We start from the raw sequence: 21,546 nt of genomic DNA on the forward strand, positions 1-21,546 counted from the left end.
GTTTGTTTATTTATTTATATAGTCAAATCCATCAGGTTTGTGCTCTTTGACTCTTTTTAAAAAAATTTTTGGCTGTGTTGGGTCTTCGTTGCTGTGCGCTGGCTTTCTCTAGTTGTGGCGATCGGGGGCTACTCTTTGTTGTGGTGCGCGGGCTTCTCATTGTGGTGGCTTCTCTTGTTGCAGAGCACGGGGTCCAGGCGCTCAGGCTTCAGTAGTTGTGGCACACGGGCTCTAGAGCTCAGGCTCAGTAGCTGTGGTGCACGGGCTTAGTTGCTCCGTGGCATGTGGGATCTTCCCGGACCAGGGCTCGAACCCGTGTCCCCTGCATTGGCAGGCGGATTCTTAACCACTGTGCCACCAGGGAAGCCCCTGAACGGGTCAATTTAGATGACGCCTTGGCCTGCATCTGTGTGAGCGTGTGTGGGGTGCAGGGTGGCAGCATGTTACGCTCTCCTCGGCCTGGGAGTGGCACCTGAGCATCGTCCACCCATAGCCCCTCACTGACTTGCTTCACACAGGGTCCCAGGGAGGCCTCCGCTAACCTGCGAAGTCGTGTGCGCACTTGTTTGCTTTGGACAGGGAGAAAGATATGGTTTGCACATCTTCAATCACACTAGGTGAGGGGTAAGAGAATCAATGAGAGGCTTTAAAAAACCAAATTAAATCACTGGGAAGGGAAACCCAAAGTTTACCTTTTGAAAGCCAAACAGCATTAAGAGGTTTTCTAGTTTTAATTAATGTCAGCTCAACAACTGAACAAATGATCACTGAAGGTTCACCAGCTGTTTAATGCTGGGGACACAGAAGTCAATAGAAGACAGTCCTTCCCCTCCGGAGGAGGAAAGACTGATTTCAGCAGAAAGATTTCTGCTTTGAACATTAGGATGGGCACAGTAAGATATTAAAAGCAGAAACGTATCATTTTGTGCATACCGCATAAGTACGTCTCCGGCGTGGAAACTCACTGACGCCGTTTATAAACAACATCGAGCTTAGCCAGCTGTGCCATTCTGAGATGTTTAAGGCATCTCCCTGAACGCCTCCCGCTGGTGGCTGCTTGGCAGGCAGTCGCAAGCCGGACTCCTCATGAACAAAGAGTATAGAATGGAACGCGTCTCCATGTTTATACTATAATTCCTGCACTCCCCAAGATGCGGCACTGTAGTCCAGAGTTTCCAAAATGCACAGGAGAACGGTAAAGATTCATTCCGTGGTACCCTGCAAGAGAGACACCTGCTTAACACAGGTCCTACATATATGTATTATTTAGGAGCCTTCCCTCATATAATAGCTATTTAAGATACTGCAGAAAAAAAATATGCTTTGGGACACACTGTGGTAACACACAGCGTCCAATGTGGGGTGTGCAATATGATACAGACCCCGCCTAGGATAGACTTTTTTAGAGGGAAAGAGTTACGTATCCAGGTGTTTCCATGTGCTATGTTCACAGAGTGGCAGGGGTAACACAACGGATCCGCAGAAGATCAAGACGAGGGACTCAGGCTCAGTTCAGGGGGACTGTGGGAAAATTCCAGGAGAAGACATACATGCTCAAGCCTTAGAAGAGGAAGGAGTTGGCCGTGGCAGAGGTACCTGTTTTCCAAGGCGGCTACCACCTCAGGGCTTAGGTGTCTACCTCGATTATTACCTGAGGCCAAAGCAGAGGAGTGGGTACCACGTGCTAGACGCAACAGGACTGATTAACTCAAGACTGCATCCAACCCATCTGAATGCCCACGTGTCCCCCAAGAAAGGGAGACTGGAAGAAACACTGTGAGGGAGTGAAGGAAGCACCCGCAAGGACGTCTAGACACTTGAACTAGACGATCCTGGGCTCGCACCTTGGTCCTGCCACTCACGAGCTGGGAGAGCCCGGACCAGCTGCAGTCAGGGAACCAACTCTCTGAGCTTTACTTCTCTCATCTGTAAAATAATAGTTCCCAACAAAGAGGCTTTTGTTAAAAAAAAAAAAATTGTGCGAGATAATGTATGTACAGGGTATAGCATAGGGCTTGGCACCTAGAAATAACTCAATGATTTTAAGAATTTTAATGTGAGGAGCAACAGAACGCACACGTCCTAAGTGTATATCCTGATGGGTTTTCTCACACATACACATCACATGACCCCACCCAGATCAAGATGCAGAATGTGCCCAGCACCCTGGAGGGCCTCCAAGTACCCCTTCCCTATCAACAGCCGCCCTCCTACCCCTCAAGGTAACCACCATTCTGACTGCAGTCGCCACAGATTAATTCTGCCCGTTCTTAAACTTCGCGTAAATGGAATCCTACAGTGTATACTCTTTTTGAATCTGGCTTCTTTAGCTGAAAACTACGTTAGTGAAGTTAATCCATTTGTCACACAGAGCAGTTCATTCTTTACTGCTGTGTATTGTTCCACGGAATGAACATTCCACAACTTCTGTTCTACTGATGACTACTTCGGATGTTTCCACTTCGGGGCTATTATAAATAATGTGACTAGGAAGGCTCCTGCACACGTCTTCTGATAGATACGTGTATGCATTTCTCCTGGGGGTACAGCTAGGGGCGCAACTGCTGGCTCACAGGGCTGGTGGACGCCTAGTGTTAGCAGACACCGACAGTTTTCCAAGGGCATTTTTCCAGTTGCCGTCTCCACCATCAGTTTACTAAGGTTCAGGTTGCTGCACATCCTTGCCGTCACTGGGTGCTGTCAGTCCTCTTATGAGCCATTCTGGTGGGCTCCTTACTGTGGGTTCAATTTGCACTTCCCTGATGAATGATGATGTTGAGCTCTTTTCATACATTTACTGGCCATCTATCTGGATTTCCTCTTTTGTGAAATGCCATGGGTCTTTTGTCCATTCTTAAAAACTGAATTACCTTTTCTTTGTTGTTTTGCAGGAGTCCTTTATTTATTATGGGTATGAGTCCTTCGTCAGATATATACAATGCAAAAACCTTTTCAAAGTCTTTCTCTTATAGTTAGCGCTTTTCGGTTATAATTTTGATGCCTTGTTTATGAAATCTTTGCCTCTTCTAAGACAATAACCGTATTCTCTTATGATTCCTTCTAGAAGCTCTTGTGTTTTCCCTTTCACATTAAGGTCTATGATTCATCTTGAATTAATGTTCATGAATGGGAAGAGGTAGGGGTGGTAGGCTTTTTCCCCCCTACGAATATTAAATCGGTCTAGCACCATTTATGGAAAAAGACCAAAAAAAAAAAAAACCCAAAAAACCCCCCAAAAGACCATCCTTTTCTGCTCAGCTACAGGGGCGCCTTTGTTGTGCATGTGTTACTCTGTTTGAGGACTCTCTCTTCTGTCCTGTGATATTATTATCATTATTATTTCAGTTCTACCACTGACCCAGTGCAATCACAGATGAAAATATACCTTTCTCCTAGCATTAACAGCTGTAACAGGATATTTGTACAAGAACATCTACTTGTTGAGAAACTATAGGCTGAGCACTTTGCAAACATGATGACATTTCACATTCACCATAACCCTGCGGGGATAGGTCCCATTTTAGATAAATAAGCTAAAACTCACAACAGAGGTTTAAGTGAAGTGTTTAGAGGTTAAGAAGGGGCAGAATCTGCATCTGTCTAGCCCCAGAACTGATGGTCTTGCCACTATGCCATACTTCCCGAACACGAGATCACTGGGGAAATGCTGTTTGGTTATTATTCCTATAAACGGTTACATTTCTGTACACAAGTAAAACTTACAAATGAGGGCTTTCAATAAAAAAAGAAAGAAGGAAACAGAAAGGAAGGAAGAAAAAGAAAGAACAGAAAAAAACCCCAACCCTGTTTAGACTCTCATCCTATCCCTGTCCCCTCCCCCTCCAATAAAAACAATATAAAAAAAAAAACCACATCAAGGACAACTGATCAAAACATAGATCAAAAGAGAATCAAGGGAAAACATTTCAAATAAAGCTCAGCTGTTTCTATTTGGAAACAACAACAATAAAAAATCCCACTTGCCACAATAAATGACAAATAAGAAATGGACCCTGTGGTAGCGGAGCTGGAATTTTCCGATGGCATCTGCTACTGTGTCATTACTGCGGGTCTCCGCAAGGGAGCCGGCGAGTGAACAGCTGGTCTTGTGTCCCTGACGCAGCAGCCGTCGCGGAGCGCCGTCCTTTGGGTTTAAGCACCCCTTTGAGATGTTGTCTTTTCCCTGGAACTAGAAACCCCAGTCGGTCTCTAGAAGCCACCTCCAAGAGATGGGACAGTAAGCCTCCTAGCCCTGTTCTCAGCCTGGGAGAGCTTTCAGCCACCTTGAAATTCCTAATCCCCAAGTAAAGAGGAAGTCTTTCATAGGGTCCAAACCACAGACTGCCCACGGGGAACAAGGACTACTACCCTAAGGTAACACAAGCCCTCATCCCCACCCACCCCGTGGAGGACGCGTGAGTACACGGACGCAGCCAGTCCATGTGGGGTGATCAGAGAACGGAGGTATTTTCGTTAACTGACGTTTACTATCTCTGCACTGATTCCTAGCCTAGGCATATCCGAAATATCTGTTGCTTTTTAACACAAAATACTGAAATTAAAGTTCAATGAAAGCTTGACTGGTGTGAGTTATTAGAAGGGGTTAAACCAAACCAAGCTGAAATAGTATCACTGCCAAACCACGCTTATTCAATTCACAAGAGAATCATCAAACCCGTGGGAGAAATTTCTCCTGTGCTTTGAACCACCCCTCACCCACCAAACACACACACACACACACACACACACACACACACCCCTTCCTCAAGCTGCTGCTTTTTCATGCATTTGTTCACTGTTTTACTCTGTCACCTACCCATCTAAGAAATATTTATTGGACATTTACTATGCACCTGACAGCAACATATTATACTTAGGTGAAAAACAGAAAAAATGGCCCCTACCACATGGGCCTTGGTCTCGAGGGTAATTAAGACATAAATGCACAAATATTCATCCAATTACAGACTGTGATAAGCTGAAGGAACAGAGCAGGTTCTAGCAGGGGTCAACCGGCAAGGCTTCCCTGAGGAAGAGACGAGGAAGGTGGACATGGAGACGAGGAGGACTGAGCCAGGGGAGAGAGTCCAGGCTGAGAGATGAGCGTAACGACTGCCTTGAGGTGAGAAATTAGATAGATCTGAGACACAAAAAACGAAGAGTCTCTGGGGAATGCTAAAAAAGGGAGACCGGGAGGAGCTTCAAGATGGCGGAAGAGTGAGACGCGGAGATCACCTTCCTCCCCACAGATACACCAGAAATACATCTACACGTGGAACAACTCCTACAGAACACCTACTGAGCGCTGGCAGAAGACTTCAGACTTCCCAAAAGGCAAGAAAGTCCCCACGTACCTGGGTAGGGCAAAAGAAAAAATAAAAAAGGAAGAGCGGTCTGGAGGTAAATGAAAAGGCAGGTAGGCAAGACCACACAGGACCTCTCAGGACGTGCTGGAGCCTGTGGATTTATTCTCAGGACAATGGGCAGGCTTGGAGGTTTCGTAAATGGGCATGTTTATGAGGGATGGTGTGGGGCAGGGAGAGTCAAGAGGCAGAGAGGAATGACCCTATTTTGGTTGTAAAAGACTGCACCGAATGGATGGGGATAAATATCACCGCAACACAACAAAACCAGAAACTGAAAGATGACTTAGGAAGCTACTGCTGACATCCAGGCCAGGGGTGAGGAGAGTATGGACTGGATGGTAGCAATGGAGATGAAGGGAAATGGGTGGATTTGGGACGTATTCTGGAGGGAGAATCAACAAGACTTGGTGACACTTTAGTGGCCGGAGAGTACAAAACAGCATCATGAGTGACTCCCAGGTTTCTGACCTGAGCGCCTAGATGGATGGAGATATTCCCACATTTATTGAAAAAGACAGGGGAGAATTTTGCAGAGATATTAATAGCTTAACTTTGGACATCCTAGGTTTGGGGTGTCAGTAAGATATGCAAGCAAAATGTTAAGCAGGGTGTCAGAGACATACGCCTGAGACTCAGAAGAGAGGTCTGTCTAGAGGTTACACCTGGTAGACAAAGGTGAACACATGATGTTTAAAGCCTTCAGAATACCCAGAATACAACTTCATCTCCCATCTCCACGGCTACCAGCCTGGCCCAGGCCACTGTCATCTCCTGCCTGCATGATGCCAACAGCCTCCCTACAGGATTCCCTGTCATTCCACGGGCCCAGAATAGTGTCTGGGACATGAAAGGTGTTCAATAAACATTGAATGAATAAACGAATAAAGGAATAAATGGGTGAGATTCTTTAGGGAGAAAATGTAGAGTGAGAAGAGAGAGCCTGAGCTCTGGAATGTCCAGAACTCCAACGTTTAAAAGTCATGTAGAAGAGGGAGAAACAACAGAGAATAAGGAGGAGGAGCCAGGAAGACGTGAAAAAAAAAACAAGAGGAGGCACCATCATGGAAGAAAAAAGTGTTATGTTGAGGAAGTGATGAGATCTGTTGAACTGAGTGTTAATATGATGAGAACTGCAAAGCATCCACTGACTCTGACAATTCAGAGGTGACTGGTGACAACAGGCAAATGATGAAGCTTATGAACACATTCATCTGTCTATATTCTCCTTTGAAATTATTCCCTTTCTCAATAAATGTGGGAATATCTCCATCCATCTAGTTGCTCAGGTCAGAAACCTGGGAGTCACCTGTGATGCTGTTTCTTTTTTATTCTCCCACCTCTGAAGTGTCACCAAGTCTTGTTGATTCTCCTTCTAGATTATGTCCCAAATCCATCCAACAAAAAGGGTAAAGTGGAGACACTCTGGCATGGAGGATACCAGATGCAGAGGGTGCAGATACCATGCTGGAAATACTAGAATGAAGTCAAAGTATACATATTAAAACAATGAGATCCTGTAGCTATCACAACAAAATGCTGGAATCAGGCATACATTTTCAAACAAACGCATATGGTTCCTCACCCATGAACCCACTTTAAAGGAAATTCTGAAAGAAGGACTTCAGGCCGAAGGAAAATGATCCCAGGCGGACAGACAAAGCTATAAGAAGGGGTGAAAGGCACGAAAGCAGTACAAATGTGGATAGATCTAAATGAACGCTGACGTTATCGAACTACGATAATAACATCTTACAGAGTTGTAAAAATAGAATAAAAATATGTAACAACAACAGCATATAAATTGGGGGGTGTTGAGTGGTCCTGTATTATCTGGGAAGGGGGCAAAGGTCTGAAAAACATTAGATTTTCCTCAGTCTAGGAAGCATGTTGTAATTTCCCAGGGCACTATTAACAGAATAGAAAAAAAGAATTAAAAACTTTTAAACCAGAAAAAGATAAACATTAAACAATATAAAACAATCAATCCAAAAGAAAGAGAGAAAAATAAAATAAAATAGAAAGCAAACCAGAGTAGCTTAAATACAAACACATCAGTAATTACAGAAAATATAAATGGGCTAAATGCAATAGCTAAAAGGCAAAGAAACTAGATTAAGAAAAAATCAACTATGCTGTTTACAACAAACACCTCTGACACAGAAAGACTGAAAATAAAAGGACTGTAAAGGTTATACCATGTAAATACCAACCAAAAGTGAGATAAAGTAGCTGTATTAGTAACAGGCAAAAAGCATTTTTAGAGATACAGAGGGTCACTTTACAGTGACAACAGGGATATTTTTCAAGACCTATTATACACCTTAGTCTAATAATGTTGTCTCAAAATATATAAAGAAAAATGTTATATAACTAAAAGGAGAAATTTAGAGAAATCTATAATCGTAGGCTGGTATTTTAAAACATTTCTCTCCACAACCAATAAACCAAAGTAGACAAAAATATCACTAAAAATGTAAAAATTTGACAAACTTGACCTAAAAAAACTGTACTCCACTACTAGAGAATAGATGTGATTTTCAAGCACACACACAACAGTTGCAGAAACTGACCATACACTGGGTCATCAAGCAAGTCTTAATAAATTTCATAGGACAAAGAACATCAATATGTGCTCTTTGATCATAATGAATTTATGTTAGAAATCAATCTCCAAAAGATAATTCTTATTTGTTCAGAATTTAAGAAATGCATTTCTAAATAATCCATGGGTCAAAAAAAAAACATAATAGAAATTAGAAAACACTTGAAATGCATGATAACCAAAATAATACATACTAAAATCCATGCAAAGAAGCTATAAAAATACAGAGAGGAATAAAAGCTGAAAAGTAATAATCCTAAATAAATGGACAGATATACCATGTTCATGGGTTAGAAGACTCAGATGTCAATTCTCATTACACTGATTTTAGCCAAAGCAACCTCAATGAGTAATTCAACATGTGGGGATTTTACACTGTTTTTGTTGGTGGTGATTTCATGTGTGTACATGTGTGTAAGCACATGTGTGCACACAAACACACAAGTGTGAATGTATAGAATGTGACTAGCTGGTTTAAAATTTTTTATGGGCAAATACAGATGACCAAAAATAGCCATAATACTCTTAAAAAAGAAGAAACAAGTTGGAAGGACTCACTCGACATATCAAGATACTTTAGAAAGTGACAGTACTTAACACCATAGTACTGGTACAGGGATAGAACACAGAGATCAATGGAAAATAAAGAGAGTCCAGACCCACACACATATGGACACCTGACTTATGATACAACTGGCACTACAGTAGACAATGTGTTTTCTTTCAATAACTGGGATGGGATAATTGCGTGTCCATATGGAAAAACATAGAAATAGACCCCTAACTCACACCATACAAAAAAATCAACTCCAAGTGAATTAAATATAGACCTAAATATAAAAGGTATCAATGCTCTGTGGTGACCTAAATGGGAAAGAAATCCAAAAAAGAGGGGATATATGTATACGCTGATTCACTTTGCTGTACAGTAGAAACTAACACAACATTGTAAAGCAACTATACTCCAATAAAATTTTTAAAAATAAATAAATATAAAAGATAAAAATATGAAGTATTCAGAAAATAATATAGATTATCATCATGACCTGAGGGTATGAAAATATTTCTTTAACAAGATACATACCTAAAAAACTAACCATAAAGAAAAAGTGATAAATTTGACTAAAAGTTAAGAACTTCGGTTAATTAAAAAAAAAAAAGCTATAAAGGGAATGATAAGATAGTCATAGAACAAGGGAAAGGAAATATTAGCAACACATGTAGCTGATAAAGAACTTCTATCTAGAATATATAAAGATCTATTACAAACAAATTATAAAAAGATAACCCAATGAAAAAAAGGTTTTGATCAAGCACATTTTACACACACACACACACACACACACACACGCACACACACACGCACACACACACACGCAATCCAAATGGTAAATAAACATTTTAGAAGATGCTCAGCCTCACCAGTCATGCAGGCAACAGAGCAAATGGGATCTTAACTATAGCGGGAGCATGAGGGAGGGAGGAGAGGAGGTGGTATACAAGAGCCAAATCCTAGTGTCCTAACAAAGTAAACAGGTAACATCAAGATGTGATATATCAAGAAACAGCAGTGAAGCATATTACTTAGTTACAGAAAAGCAACTACTAGAAGAAAGACCTGAGAGAGTGAATTGCAAAGTGTGGAGGGTGGAGCCAGAGAACTCACTCCCCCATTCTACACCTTCTGGCATTAAAAAAAAAATACAGATTTATTATTTTGATGAATAAAAAATATAGGAAAGAAAAAAAACATATGAATGGGGGTGGGGGAGTGAGTGAGAGGTAAGGAGGCAAGGTCAGGGAAATTAAATAATTGTTGGGAAAACCTGCCTGAGAGCAGGAGCTGAGAAACAGTGTGGAGGAGGAACATGGGGCGGATTTACTCTGTGATCTGTATTATGGCCCTATTTGCTCTGGCTGCTAGGGAGGCCAGGTTTTAATTTATGGCTCACATCTAAAAATTGATCCCGAGGCTATAATACTTCTTCATTTCTGACCATTCAACCATCATTCTCCCTTTGCTCTCATATTTTGGTATGTGTCTCATATCTTGTTAAGTGTATTTTGTACGTCTTGAAAATCTAGTAGGTTTATAAACAGAAGTCCAAGGAGTTACTAGATGTACATAACACGAAACATGTAACATTTTGCCTCTTCTTGACAATTTAAAGGAGATTCTGGAAGCGTGCAATGCTTCATTAATTATCATTTAAAAAAAACATTTATCTATGTAGATTGTCCATCTATATTTTTTCAATTTATAATTCTGAGTAATTTCTCCACTACGTGAATATGTTACTGTGCTTTCTCTGTACGTGTTCTGTTCCCTCCCAGTGACTTACAAGGAGGCAGTTTAGGAAAGCAGCTAAGAATCAGGTACACACCAAGTTTAAATTCTGGGTCTGACCTTCAGGACAAGTCACTAAGGCTCTCTCAGTTTATCTTCTCACTTACAAATAGGGCGGATAAGGATAACAGTATCTGCTTCACAGTGTTGTCAGTAACTGCTTCACAGTGTTGTAATGTATGTAAATCCACAGTAAGGACTCAATAAACGTTGCCTGAAAGAAGTGAATGAATGAATGAATGAATATCCGGCAAGGAGGATGCCAACATAAAAGACTCTGTAAGCATGAGCCACATGCAGCGTATCTGCAGAACTATGATGTGCTGTGTGCAACAGCCTTTTAATTTTTTGGTCTTTGCTAAAGGCCAAAGATTAGCAATAAAAACCTTTTCTCACTAGAAGGTCAATTCAGGGAATATAAAAGTAAAACTGGGTGAATTTCTTTGTTCGCAATAAATCATCTTTTTCATCAGGAAATGCAACACCTGCAGTTACACCTGAATGTTCTTTTACTGCTTTCCTGTGACAGAATGCTTTCTTCTTTTTCCTTTCCTTTTTTGGGGCTAAAATATTTCAAAACTCTCTAATGAGCACAGCCTGTGGTGCCTGATCACAATGCAATGCAGTGAACCGACTCTGTTTTACCTTGAACAAAAAAGTCTTCTGAGGCTGTTTATTTGTCTTTCCCTGACTGAGCTTATAAGCTATCATGCTCTTTAAAATAGGAGATTTTCTTCTATTGCTAATCAGACAAATGACAGTATCTTTAGCACAAATAATAAGCATTTCTCAATCTACTTACTTTGAAACACATGATTTTCATCAGCTCCTTTTCTCTTCTTGACAGAAACCACAGTGAGCATTTTAAAAATAGAATTCCCCTCCTCCTCGGTCTCCCACAGGGTTACAGTCTCAAAGTCCTTGCGATGGCCTTATTCACCCCTGCCCCCCACCTGCAACAGGCACAAGGCCACACAGTAGCCAGGGCAAGGGACTGGGCTGAGTTGGATTCTCACCAGGGAAGGTCTTGAAGTTAATCAGATTATCTCTCAAACTTAGCAGGCTGTACCCAGTCCCTGGCTCATCACTGTACTAGATCAGTTTCTGACAGGGCAAGACCTTGGCTGGTGGAGTGGGGGGGAAGAAGCAAGTTCCCTGCAGAACACCTTCCAGAAGGGTGGTCAAGCCAGGTAAGGGCAAGAGCCAGAGCCCCCAGCATCACTAACAGAGGGTCGCAAGACCGTACCCAACCAAAACCAGAATCCGGAGCCCCTGAAACGTTTCTCCCCATTCCTGAGGTCTCAGAGGCCTCCAAACTAGTGTTAAAATGTTTCTTCCAGAGGACTGGATACCTCGAATCTCCACAGAAAAAAATGTAAGCTTCTTCACATTTACTCCAGGGACACATAGTGTTTGGAAAGGTGACATCAGTGACATGCAGCCAACACAGGGGCCACGCACGAGCTTCTGCCTCAGAGGCTTAAGGCACTCTGTAGTAGAAGGCTGGCTTAGAATGTCCTAGTCACCTCGAAAACTTGAGCCCACTACGCTGCACAGACCGCAGGAGTGACACTCCAGCCCCAAACCTTGAGAAAGTGGCTTAGTTCTTAGGAACGAGCCACCAAGAAAGCCAGCCAGCTGCCTCCTGAATGAATACCAGGCAAGGGCCTTGTTCCGCTAAGGCCCCCGAGGGTGAACTAACGATTGTGAGTCACATCAAGGATACAGGGGTTTTTGTCATCGATGCTACAGCTGTCCAGGATCAGGGCAATGCCATCCAGCTCGTTCACCTACGAAGAACAGAGAAGACAAATTGACACGCTGAAACAGCCTGGGAAGGGCTGGAGATTATAGGTGATCTGTTGCTCCTTTTTTATTTCCTTACTCCCTGCTATAATTATACTGTTTGTGCAGTTACCTGAAACACCTATATCAATCCAGAAATATTTAAAAACAGACATAAACAAAAAGTGATACTTTTTCTTTTCACCCTTCCCCAAAAATGTTGGGCAACTGGACAGCCATATAAAGAAGTATAATTGGGATGAATTGGGAGATTAGCTTTGACATAAATACACTACCATGTGTAAAACAGATAGCTGGTGGGAACCTGCAGTACAGCACAGGGAGCTCAGCTCCGTGCTCTGTGACGACCTAGAGGGGTAGGATGGGGGTGGGGTGGGAGGGAGGTCCAAGAGGGAGGGGATATGTGTATGCATATGGCTGAAAAAGTTAGATCAAAAATAAAGAAAAAAAAGTATAATTAAACAACACTGCAAACCAACTATACTTCAATAAAATTTCTTTAAAACGTATAAAAGTGGATCTCTTCCTAATATTATTCACCAGGATAAACTACAAGTGAGTCTCAGTTTATTAGTAAGTGAATTCTTTTTCTAAGCCAGAAGCAGGGAAAACATTTCTAACTATAGCTCAAAATCCAGAAGCAATAGAGAAAGGTTTTAAAATTTCACTACATTTTTTTAAAAGGCAAATTGAAAGCTGTAAAAATTATCTGAAAGATGGCGCAGGCAAAGGGTTTTAATATATACAGAGCTTGCAGAAACTGAAAAAAGACCAACAATCCAACAGAAAAATGGATAAAACACATGAACATAAATGGCACAGAAAAAAAGAAATGCGGATGGACTGCAGAGATATCAGAATCTGCTCAACTGTGCTCCTAATAAGATGCAGGCAAATTATGATACCATTTCTCAGCTGCCAGAAGGGCAAATCATCACGTGTGACAACACATGCTGCTGGTAAGGTGACGGGAAACGGCACCCTCAGACACTGCTGGAGTGAATGCGAAGTGGCACGATCCCTATGGTAGGGAACTGGACAATACGTAGCAAAGTCACATGTGTTATTTACTCTTTGGCCCAGTAATCCCATTTCTAGGATCAAAAATACAGTGTCACATGGAATTATGTTTGTACAAGGTTATTTACTTCAGCACAGCTTACACTTTTATAAGACTTCTATTGAGGTATAATTCACATCCCATAAAACTCACCCATTTATATACAATTCAGCGGACTTTAGCATATTCCCAAAGCTGTCTCACTATCACCACTATCTTAGAACATTTTCATTACCCCCAAGAGAGTTTTTAAACTGCGCTGACAGGGCAAGACCTTGCCTTGTCAAGAGAGTCTTAAAAGAGAGTTTTTAAACTCCATTCCCATCAGCAGTCACTCTGATTTCTTCCTCTCTCCAACCCTTAGCAACTACTAACCCACTTTCTGTATCTATGGGTCTGCCTATTCTGGGTGTTTCATACACATGGACTCATTCAGTATGTGACTGGCTTCTTTCACTTACCGTAATGCTTCCAAGGTTCATCTACGTTGAAGCATGTATCAGCACGCTGAATAATAATATTCTAATGTCTGCATATGTATTTCAGTTTCCATTCATCCACTGACACACATTCGAACTGTTTCAAACTTTTGGCTATTATGATAATGCTGTTACAATCTTTCATGTACCTATTTTTGAATGGATATATGTATTCAATTCTCTGGCTATATACCGAGGAGTGGAATTGTTTAGCCATATGGTAACTCTATATCTAACACTTTGAGGAACTGCTTGACTGGTTTTCAAAGTGGCTGCACCATCTTACATTCCACCAGCAATGTATGAGGGTTCCAATTTCGTTACATCCTTGGTAACACTGTCTTTTATTTTAGCCACCCTAGTGGATGTGAAGTGGTACGTCACTGTGGTTTTGATTTGCATTGCTCTGAGGAGTAATGATGTTGAATGTAGCACAATTTATAAGAAAAATCCTGTGAACAACTCAAGCATCCATCGATATAGGCTCGTTGAATAAACCATGATCACTAACGTAATGCTATGGAGATATCAGGATAGAATGGTAAGTGAAAAAAGCAGAGTGCAGAACAGGATTATATGTGAAGCTTTTGTGTAATAAAGGAGGAGAAACAGATGATTTTTTATATTAAAAAAATGAAGGGTTAAATAAAAAACTAATAATGGTTATTTACAGAGCAAAGCAGAGACTGAAGTGGACGAAACAGGAACGGAGGTGAGACCTCTGTGAATGTACCCGGTCGTACAATTTTGACTTTGGGATCCGGCATATGTTTTACGAAATTTTTGAAATTAAGTTTATAATACATGTAACTAGACTTACTGTGGTGATTATTTCACCATCTATACAAATACTGAATCATTATGTTGTACACCTGAAATTAACATACTGTTATATGTCGATTACAGCTCAATTCTGAAGAAATGAATTTATAAAGTTATAAAAACAGAAAATGGAAACAAATTAATCAGACAACATGTGAAACAAAGACAATTATTTCACAGAACTGAAACAGTATTTTGATGGGACGTCCCCAGGGAGCTGTGTCCTGAGCTCAGATGGAACTGCAGTCCCACAGCTGCATGAGGTCGTCTCAGCACCATTAACACTGGGATTAGCATTCTGAACCCTTATTCCTAGATCTAGTTTAAAGAAAATGGGTAATTTATGTCATTAGGAACCAAGATTCTTAGCATAAAAAAGAAGTATCAAATCAAAGTAGTTTACATTTAAATTAGAAATACTAGCATGAACTCATGATACATTTTTCTCTTTTCTTTTTAAAAAATGTTTACTTCCTAGCTGTTTACTGAAAAGGCACAGAAGCAAAGACAAGCCAGTAGCAATGAACATTCCCAACATGACTTAAGGATTCTAAACACCATGGTCCAACTGAAAGAAACCAGATCTCCAGTTGGCTGTGATACACAGACTTGCTGAAGGCAGGAAAGAAGAGAAGAAATCTAATTCCTATAAATTTCCCGAGGCACTGGAAGGTGGTTAATGAACTGCTATTTAACAGACATCCAGCATCTAGCAGGCAATGACAGACACTTAAATGATTTCCCTTAATTCTGGCAATGCCAGGGTAAGTACTACTGGTTCCATTTTACAGATAAAGAAACTGAGGCTCAAAAGTTAGGTACCGTCCCCATGGTCACTTAACTCATAAGTGCTTTTCAAAGTGAGGTCTGGAGAGCGCTGTCAGTCTGCAAGAAAGTGTGTGAGAGAGTGAGAGACTGTGCCGGCAATTTAACATACTTATGCTGTGTTTGCTGAATCTTATAATAGAATTTGGGCTTGAATTTTCTATGTCTTAAAATCGTTTTTTGTTTTCTAGTAATTCATTTATATTATCTTTTATAAACATATTGGTCCAGGATGGTTTGGGGAAAAGATAGCTAGTTCTTCATCACAGACAGTCTGAGAAGCTTTGGCATGGAGGGTTAGCCCACTACTGAGGGTTGGACCTCGTGTTTTTGAGAGGCACAGAGGGAAACGTTGTGGCCAGACTGGTAGTGGCCCCCCCGAGACTGTACCCAAAGCTTCCCCATGCAACCCTCACACCCCCACTGGCCCAACAATCGCCCTGCACCCACCCGCAGGATGAGGGTGCCAACCACAAAGCCTGCAAATGGGAGGGGAGGGCTCCTACCACATGCACTTGTCTCGGGGTGAAGCGGAGAGACCCAGGACAGGAGCCATGCCTGCTGCCCGGCACAGGACGCGAGAACAGCCGCGGACTCTCACCAGCTCCTTGCGAACGTGTGATCTAGACCCTTCTGGAACGTGGGTGCATCTCCACGCCAGAGGAGCTGGGTGTTTGATGTTGCTAGGGGACCACACAGCATGGGGCTCCCAGGGAAGGCCTCCCTGCAGAGGTGACCTTTAGCTCACGGTTGAGAAGAACGAACAGGAATTAAACACAGAAATAAAGGGGCTGTGGAGAACGCTCTGGGCAGGGGGAAGAGCACACGCAAGAGCTGGGGCACCAGAAGGAACATGTGGTGTTCCAGGAACCGGGAGGCGGCGGCGCAGGGATGAAGAGCGAGGGCTGCACAGCCGGTGCTGGGGGCAGAGTCTGGCCCTACAGCGCTTCTGAGCTGGTGGCTTTGGGCAAGTCATTTACCCTCTAAGACTTAGTTTTCTCCCCTGTCAAATGGGGATGATAGGACCTACTTCACAGGGTGACTGTGAGAATGGCACGGATTACTGTACTGACTAGCACTCAGTGAAGACTCAATACAGGGCCACAGGGCCACGGCGTAGTTGGCAATTTCGTGCTGTGAACTGAAAGAAGTTCAGTTGGCTGGGGCAAGGAGTTCAGGGCTGGCTCCCGAGAAAAGCATGAGGAAAACTGGAGGATAACTTCCACAAAGCCGAGTCACAATTCGACTGTGTATGAGGCAAAACTGTAAATTTATTTTCAAAAACCACTTTTTTTTTGTAAGTGAGAAAGTATTAAGGATCTCTTATTCAGTGCAAGAAAAACATCTTGTTTTCGGTGTGGGGAGTAGACTTCTCAGATATGTTAAATGGGTAAAGGAAATAAAATCACAGGCTAAAAACTGACATTTTAAAGCAGGCAGTAAGGGTGAATTAAAGCGATCTTGAAAATCATGGTTACACTAGAGCCGTGCCTGAACTGAGGGTCTGCTTTCCTAAGATAAGTATTTCTCATTCACACCACTGCATTATGAAATGATATTAGATAATTTTTTATAGAAATTCATTAAATGTTGATAACATAAGTGAACTATTCTAGACAAGGACAGCAGTGGCATCATGACAAACACGCAATATACACTGAAGAGTGAACACAGGTTACGGTCACTGGGCAAAGAACCCCAGGATGCAACACCGCCAGGAGGAGTGACTGGTGCTCTGTGTCATCACCAAGCTCAAGCTTTACAAGTTCCTGCTGCCGCTGAGCTGCAGCACGGAGCTCCTGTCAGGAGAGGGGGAAACAATTAGGGAATTAACAAGTTTTCTTCTGCTCGCGCTTCCTAAAACAAGGGAGTTGTTTGTTTCTTTACCTAACACGTTGGGAACTGATTCTAGACCCACAATGAATGAGTCACAAGTTGTAGTTCCAACAAGGAGCCAAGCTCAGTCAACGCTTTCACGATGTAACACATCTCAACAAGGCAGTAAGTCTGGCTTAAACAAACTAACATTTAGCCTCTGGAAATAGAGTTGTAAATAGCAGGACAACTCACTGATTTGCTACCTGTTCTCTCCACCGAAGCCAACAGTAATCTCAGAGAATGCACCCTGCAAGGTGTGTGGGCCCAACCCGAACTAATACCTAAGCTTCTTTAGGAAAATGTATTAGGTTGACCAAAAAGCAGAGCCTCAATTATTCTGTCTGCTCTCACACTGAACGCTAAATACAAAAATAAAAAAAACCTGAAGAAAGACAAGAGCACAATACCAATGCAGGACTGAATCTCCTGTTTAAACGCCCCATGAATCAACGTAACTAACATTTGGTGAAAATGTGTTCATAACACAGTGCCTCAAAACAAACGCACACACACAAAGATCAGCAGAGTCCTGTGCTGAAGCGAGCACACAACCAACATGGGTGTGGCAACGCTCGGACAAGACTCTGATCTACAGAGGAAGCCATTCTCAGAGGCCTGACGGCAACTCAGAAGGCTCGAAGCCCGAGGGGATGCAGGCGGATGCTGCATGAGGTGCACCATCTTGTATGAGATGTGGGCGTGCCCGCCCACGGGGTGAGACCAATTACCATCCCAAGCACACAGAGGAAAGAGGGATACTTTTGGAGGCAGACAGACCTACAAGAGAGTCCAGCTCAGCCCTCTAGCTGTGTAACCTGTGGAGGGTTCTGAGCTTCATGAAGTCTAGATTCTCTTATGCACAACAAGAGAGTGGTGCCCACCTCACAGGGTTAAAGTAAGGTTTACACAAGAAAGCATTCAGGACAGCACCCAGCACACAGGAAGGACACAGGAAATGGCAGCAGTCTGCAATGTTATTTTCACTTGGTTCTGAGGTTCTATAGGATTCCTTCCACACTTGAAAAGGGCTGGACATGGTAATCCTTCACAGAGCACAAGCTGTTGTACAGCAAAGTCTGAATATATGAACATACGTTTCTGCAATCACAGGAAATCTGGTAGGGATGGGTTGCTCTAAGCTAGTACTATGTTCTTGACTGTCTCATGAACTGGGTACACCTCTGGTTACTAATTTCCATCCATACTCCTCTGCTGGCTTTTGCCTTCCACAATCAACTCTAAGTCTCACAAAAATAAGTATTGTTTATCTCTGTGTTGCATTTATTTCCACGGTGTTCTGTGCAGCTTACTACTAGGCATTTCATGATTGAGTTGCTATGCCAGAGGAACAACTAAGGATGTTACCCAAGAAGCAACAAGAAAGCACACGACCTGCATTTCAGTCTTTCTCTAGGACTCAGAGCAAAAGCCTAGGCCAGAGGTTCACAACCTTGACTCCACATTAGAATCCCTTGGGGAGATTTCGAAAACAACCAATGCCGTGGTCCCAACCCCAGAACACATCAATCAGAATCTCTGGGAGCAAAGCCTGGACAGCAGTGTCTTTAGACAAACTCTTCGGGTGATTCCGACATGCAATGAGTTGCGCACTCCTGATTTACGCAAAGTCCAAGAGCACCTATCGAGGCAAACAAAATCTGAGATCTGCTGCAAACCCTGAAAGAACTCCTAAAACAGAAGACACTGTCCTTCACACTTTTCCCCCGGGTGCTGTTTTCTTTACTTATGAATAAACTTTGTTGAGATGTCCCCATTTACACACAGGGGACTGCAATTGCACCTGTGTAACCACAGACAAATCAGGATAGAGAACATTTCCATCACCCCAGAGCTCCTGTGCACCTCTACAATCACTGCTTTAGTAACCATCCATCTGCTTCCTGTCACTAGAGGCAGAACTTGTCTGTTCTATACTAATAAGACCACATCAAAAGAACTCTTTTTCAATCTTTTTGAGATTCATCCATGTTGTTACATGTATCCGGTAGTTTATTTTTATTTCTGATTATGAATATACCATTTATTTATCTATTCACATGTTGATGGACAGTTTTATCTGTAATGAATAGAGGTGCTATGAACACTATGTGTTCATGTCTTCTTGTGGACACGTGTTTTCATTTCTCCTGGGGTGATGTCTAAGAGTGGAATTGCTGGGTCATTTTTTTTTTTTTTTTGCAGTACACGGGCCTCTCACTGTTGTGGCCTCTCCTGCTGCGGAGCACAGGCTCCGGACGCGCAGGCTCAGTGGCCATGGCTCACGGGCCTAGCCGCTCCACGGCATGTGGGATCTTCCCGGACCGGGGCACGAACCCGTGTCCCATGCATCGGCAGGCGGACTCTCAACCACTGCGCCACCAGGGAAGCCCTTGCTGGGTCATTTTTTAAGTCTATGTTCAACTTTATATAGGAACTGCCAAACTGTTTTCCACCACGATTGTACCATTTTACATTCCCTCCAACAATGCAACTGAGTGACCCTGGATCCTTAACAACGCTTGGTACTGTCAGACTTTTTAGGTGACATCGTATTGTGGGTTTTGTTTGCATTTTCGTGATGACTGATGTGTAGCATCTTTTCAGGTGCTTATGGGCCATTTCTGTATCTTTTTTATGAGGTGTTGTTCAAATATTTTGCCCATTTTACTACCTGGGCTACTCTTTCTTGTTGAGTTGTAGGAGTTCTTCACATAATTTGGATATGGGTGAGTCCTATGCCAGATATAAGCACTGTAGATATTTTCTCCTAGTCTGTGACTTGCCTTTTCAGTTTCTTAATAGTGTGTTTCAAAGAGTATAACTTTTAAATTTAGGTGAAGAACAATTTATCAAAATATTTTTCATGATTAGTGCTTTTTGTGTCCTAAGAAATTATGGCTTTCTTCAACACATCCACAATGTTTTCTTCTATAGGTTTTATAATTCTAGCTTTCATATTTCCATTATAAATCAACTTTTGAGTTTAGTGCAAGATAAAGGTCAAGGTTCTTCTTTTTCCCCCATAAGGATGTACAATTGTTCCAATACCATTTGTTGAAAAGACTAGCTTTTCCCCATTCACTCTATATTTGGACTCTATTTTATATTGGACTTTCTATACATCTACCTATATTTATGCTAATACTACGCTGCTTTAATTAGCCTCCTAGTAAGTCATGAAAGAAGCACAATCCTCTAATTCTGTTTTTTGAAATTGCTTTGGCTATTGTATTAGTGTCCTAAGGCTGCTGTAACAAAGTACCAGAAACCGAGTGGCTTAAATAACAAAATTTATTCTCTCACAGTTCCGCAGGCTAGAAGTCTGAGATCAAGGTGCTGGCAGGATTGGTTCCTTCCACGGGCTATGAAGGAGAATCTGTTCCATGCCTCACTCTGAACGTCTGGTGGTGTGCTGACCACCTTTGATGTTCTCTGGCTAGTAGATCTCTGCCTTCACCTTCACATGGCTTCTTCCTCTTCTTCTTCTTTATTGAACTATACCTGACTTACAGTATTGTGTTAGTTTCAGATATACAGAAAAGTGATTTGGTTCTCTATTTTTCAGATTCTTTTCCATTATAGGTTATTACAAAATATTGAATATACTTCCCTGTGCTATATAGTAAATCCTTGTTGTTTATCTATTTTATATATAGTACTTTGTACCTGCTAATCCCAAACTCCTAATTTATTGCTGCCCCCCCGCCGCCCCGCTTTCCCCTTTGGTAACCAAAAGTTTGTTTTTCTGTCTACGAGTCTGTTTCTGTTCTGTAAATAAATTCATTTGTATTATTTTTTGGATTCCACATATACATGTTATCATCTAATATTTGTCTTTCTCTGCCTGACTTACTTAGTATGATAATCCCTAGGTCTAGCCACGCTGCTTCAAATGGCAATATTTCATTCTTTTTTATGGCTGAGTAATATTCCATTGTATATATGTATGCCACATCTTCTTATCCATTCATCTGTTAATGGACACTTAGGTTGCTTCCACGTCTTAGCTATTGTGAATACTGCTGCTATGAACACTGGGGTGCATGTATCTTTTCAAATTAGAGTTTTCATCTTTTCTGGATATATGCCCAGGAGTGGGATTGCTGGATCATATGGTAATTCTATTTTTAGTTTTCTAAGGAACCTCCATACTGGTTTCCACAGTGGCTGCACCAATTTATATTCCCACCAACAGTGGAGGAGGGTTCCCTTTTCTTCAGCACTTATTATTTGTAGACTTTGTGACGACAGACATTCTGACTGGTGTGAGGTGATACCTCATTCTAGTTTTGATTTGCATTTCTCTAATAATTAGAGATGCGGAGCACCTTTTCATATGCCTATTGACCATCTGTATACAG

General features: G+C 42.0%; 1 protein-coding gene and 1 long non-coding RNA gene across 6 annotated transcripts in view; both read right to left on the minus strand.

Annotated features, from left to right (window-relative positions):
* ATXN10 (ataxin 10) overlaps positions 1-21,546 on the minus strand; it is a 151,637-nt gene that overhangs the window by 15,603 nt on the left and 114,488 nt on the right. For both annotated transcript variants that reach the window (XM_073788075.1, XM_019944606.3), the window contains one exon: positions 12,042-12,105. In XM_073788075.1, coding sequence (XP_073644176.1) covers positions 12,042-12,105 — 64 coding nt within the window. The remainder of the gene's footprint in view (positions 1-12,041; positions 12,106-21,546) is intronic.
* On the minus strand, positions 717-12,035 carry LOC109551432 (uncharacterized). 4 transcript variants are annotated; one of them, XR_012324142.1, is made up of 4 exons: positions 11,118-12,034; positions 10,423-10,529; positions 1,845-1,926; positions 717-1,218 (listed from the first exon to the last, which is right to left on the minus strand). It is a non-coding gene; the product is annotated as an uncharacterized lncRNA (long non-coding RNA). The 4 variants fall into 4 exon arrangements; XR_012324141.1 differs by lacking the exon at positions 1,845-1,926 and having other exon boundaries at positions 6,704-10,529; positions 11,118-12,035; XR_004528794.2 differs by lacking the exon at positions 1,845-1,926 and having other exon boundaries at positions 11,118-12,033.

Source organism: Tursiops truncatus, chromosome 11 (genome assembly GCF_011762595.2).
Source record: "Tursiops truncatus isolate mTurTru1 chromosome 11, mTurTru1.mat.Y, whole genome shotgun sequence".
NCBI lineage: Eukaryota > Metazoa > Chordata > Mammalia > Artiodactyla > Delphinidae > Tursiops > Tursiops truncatus.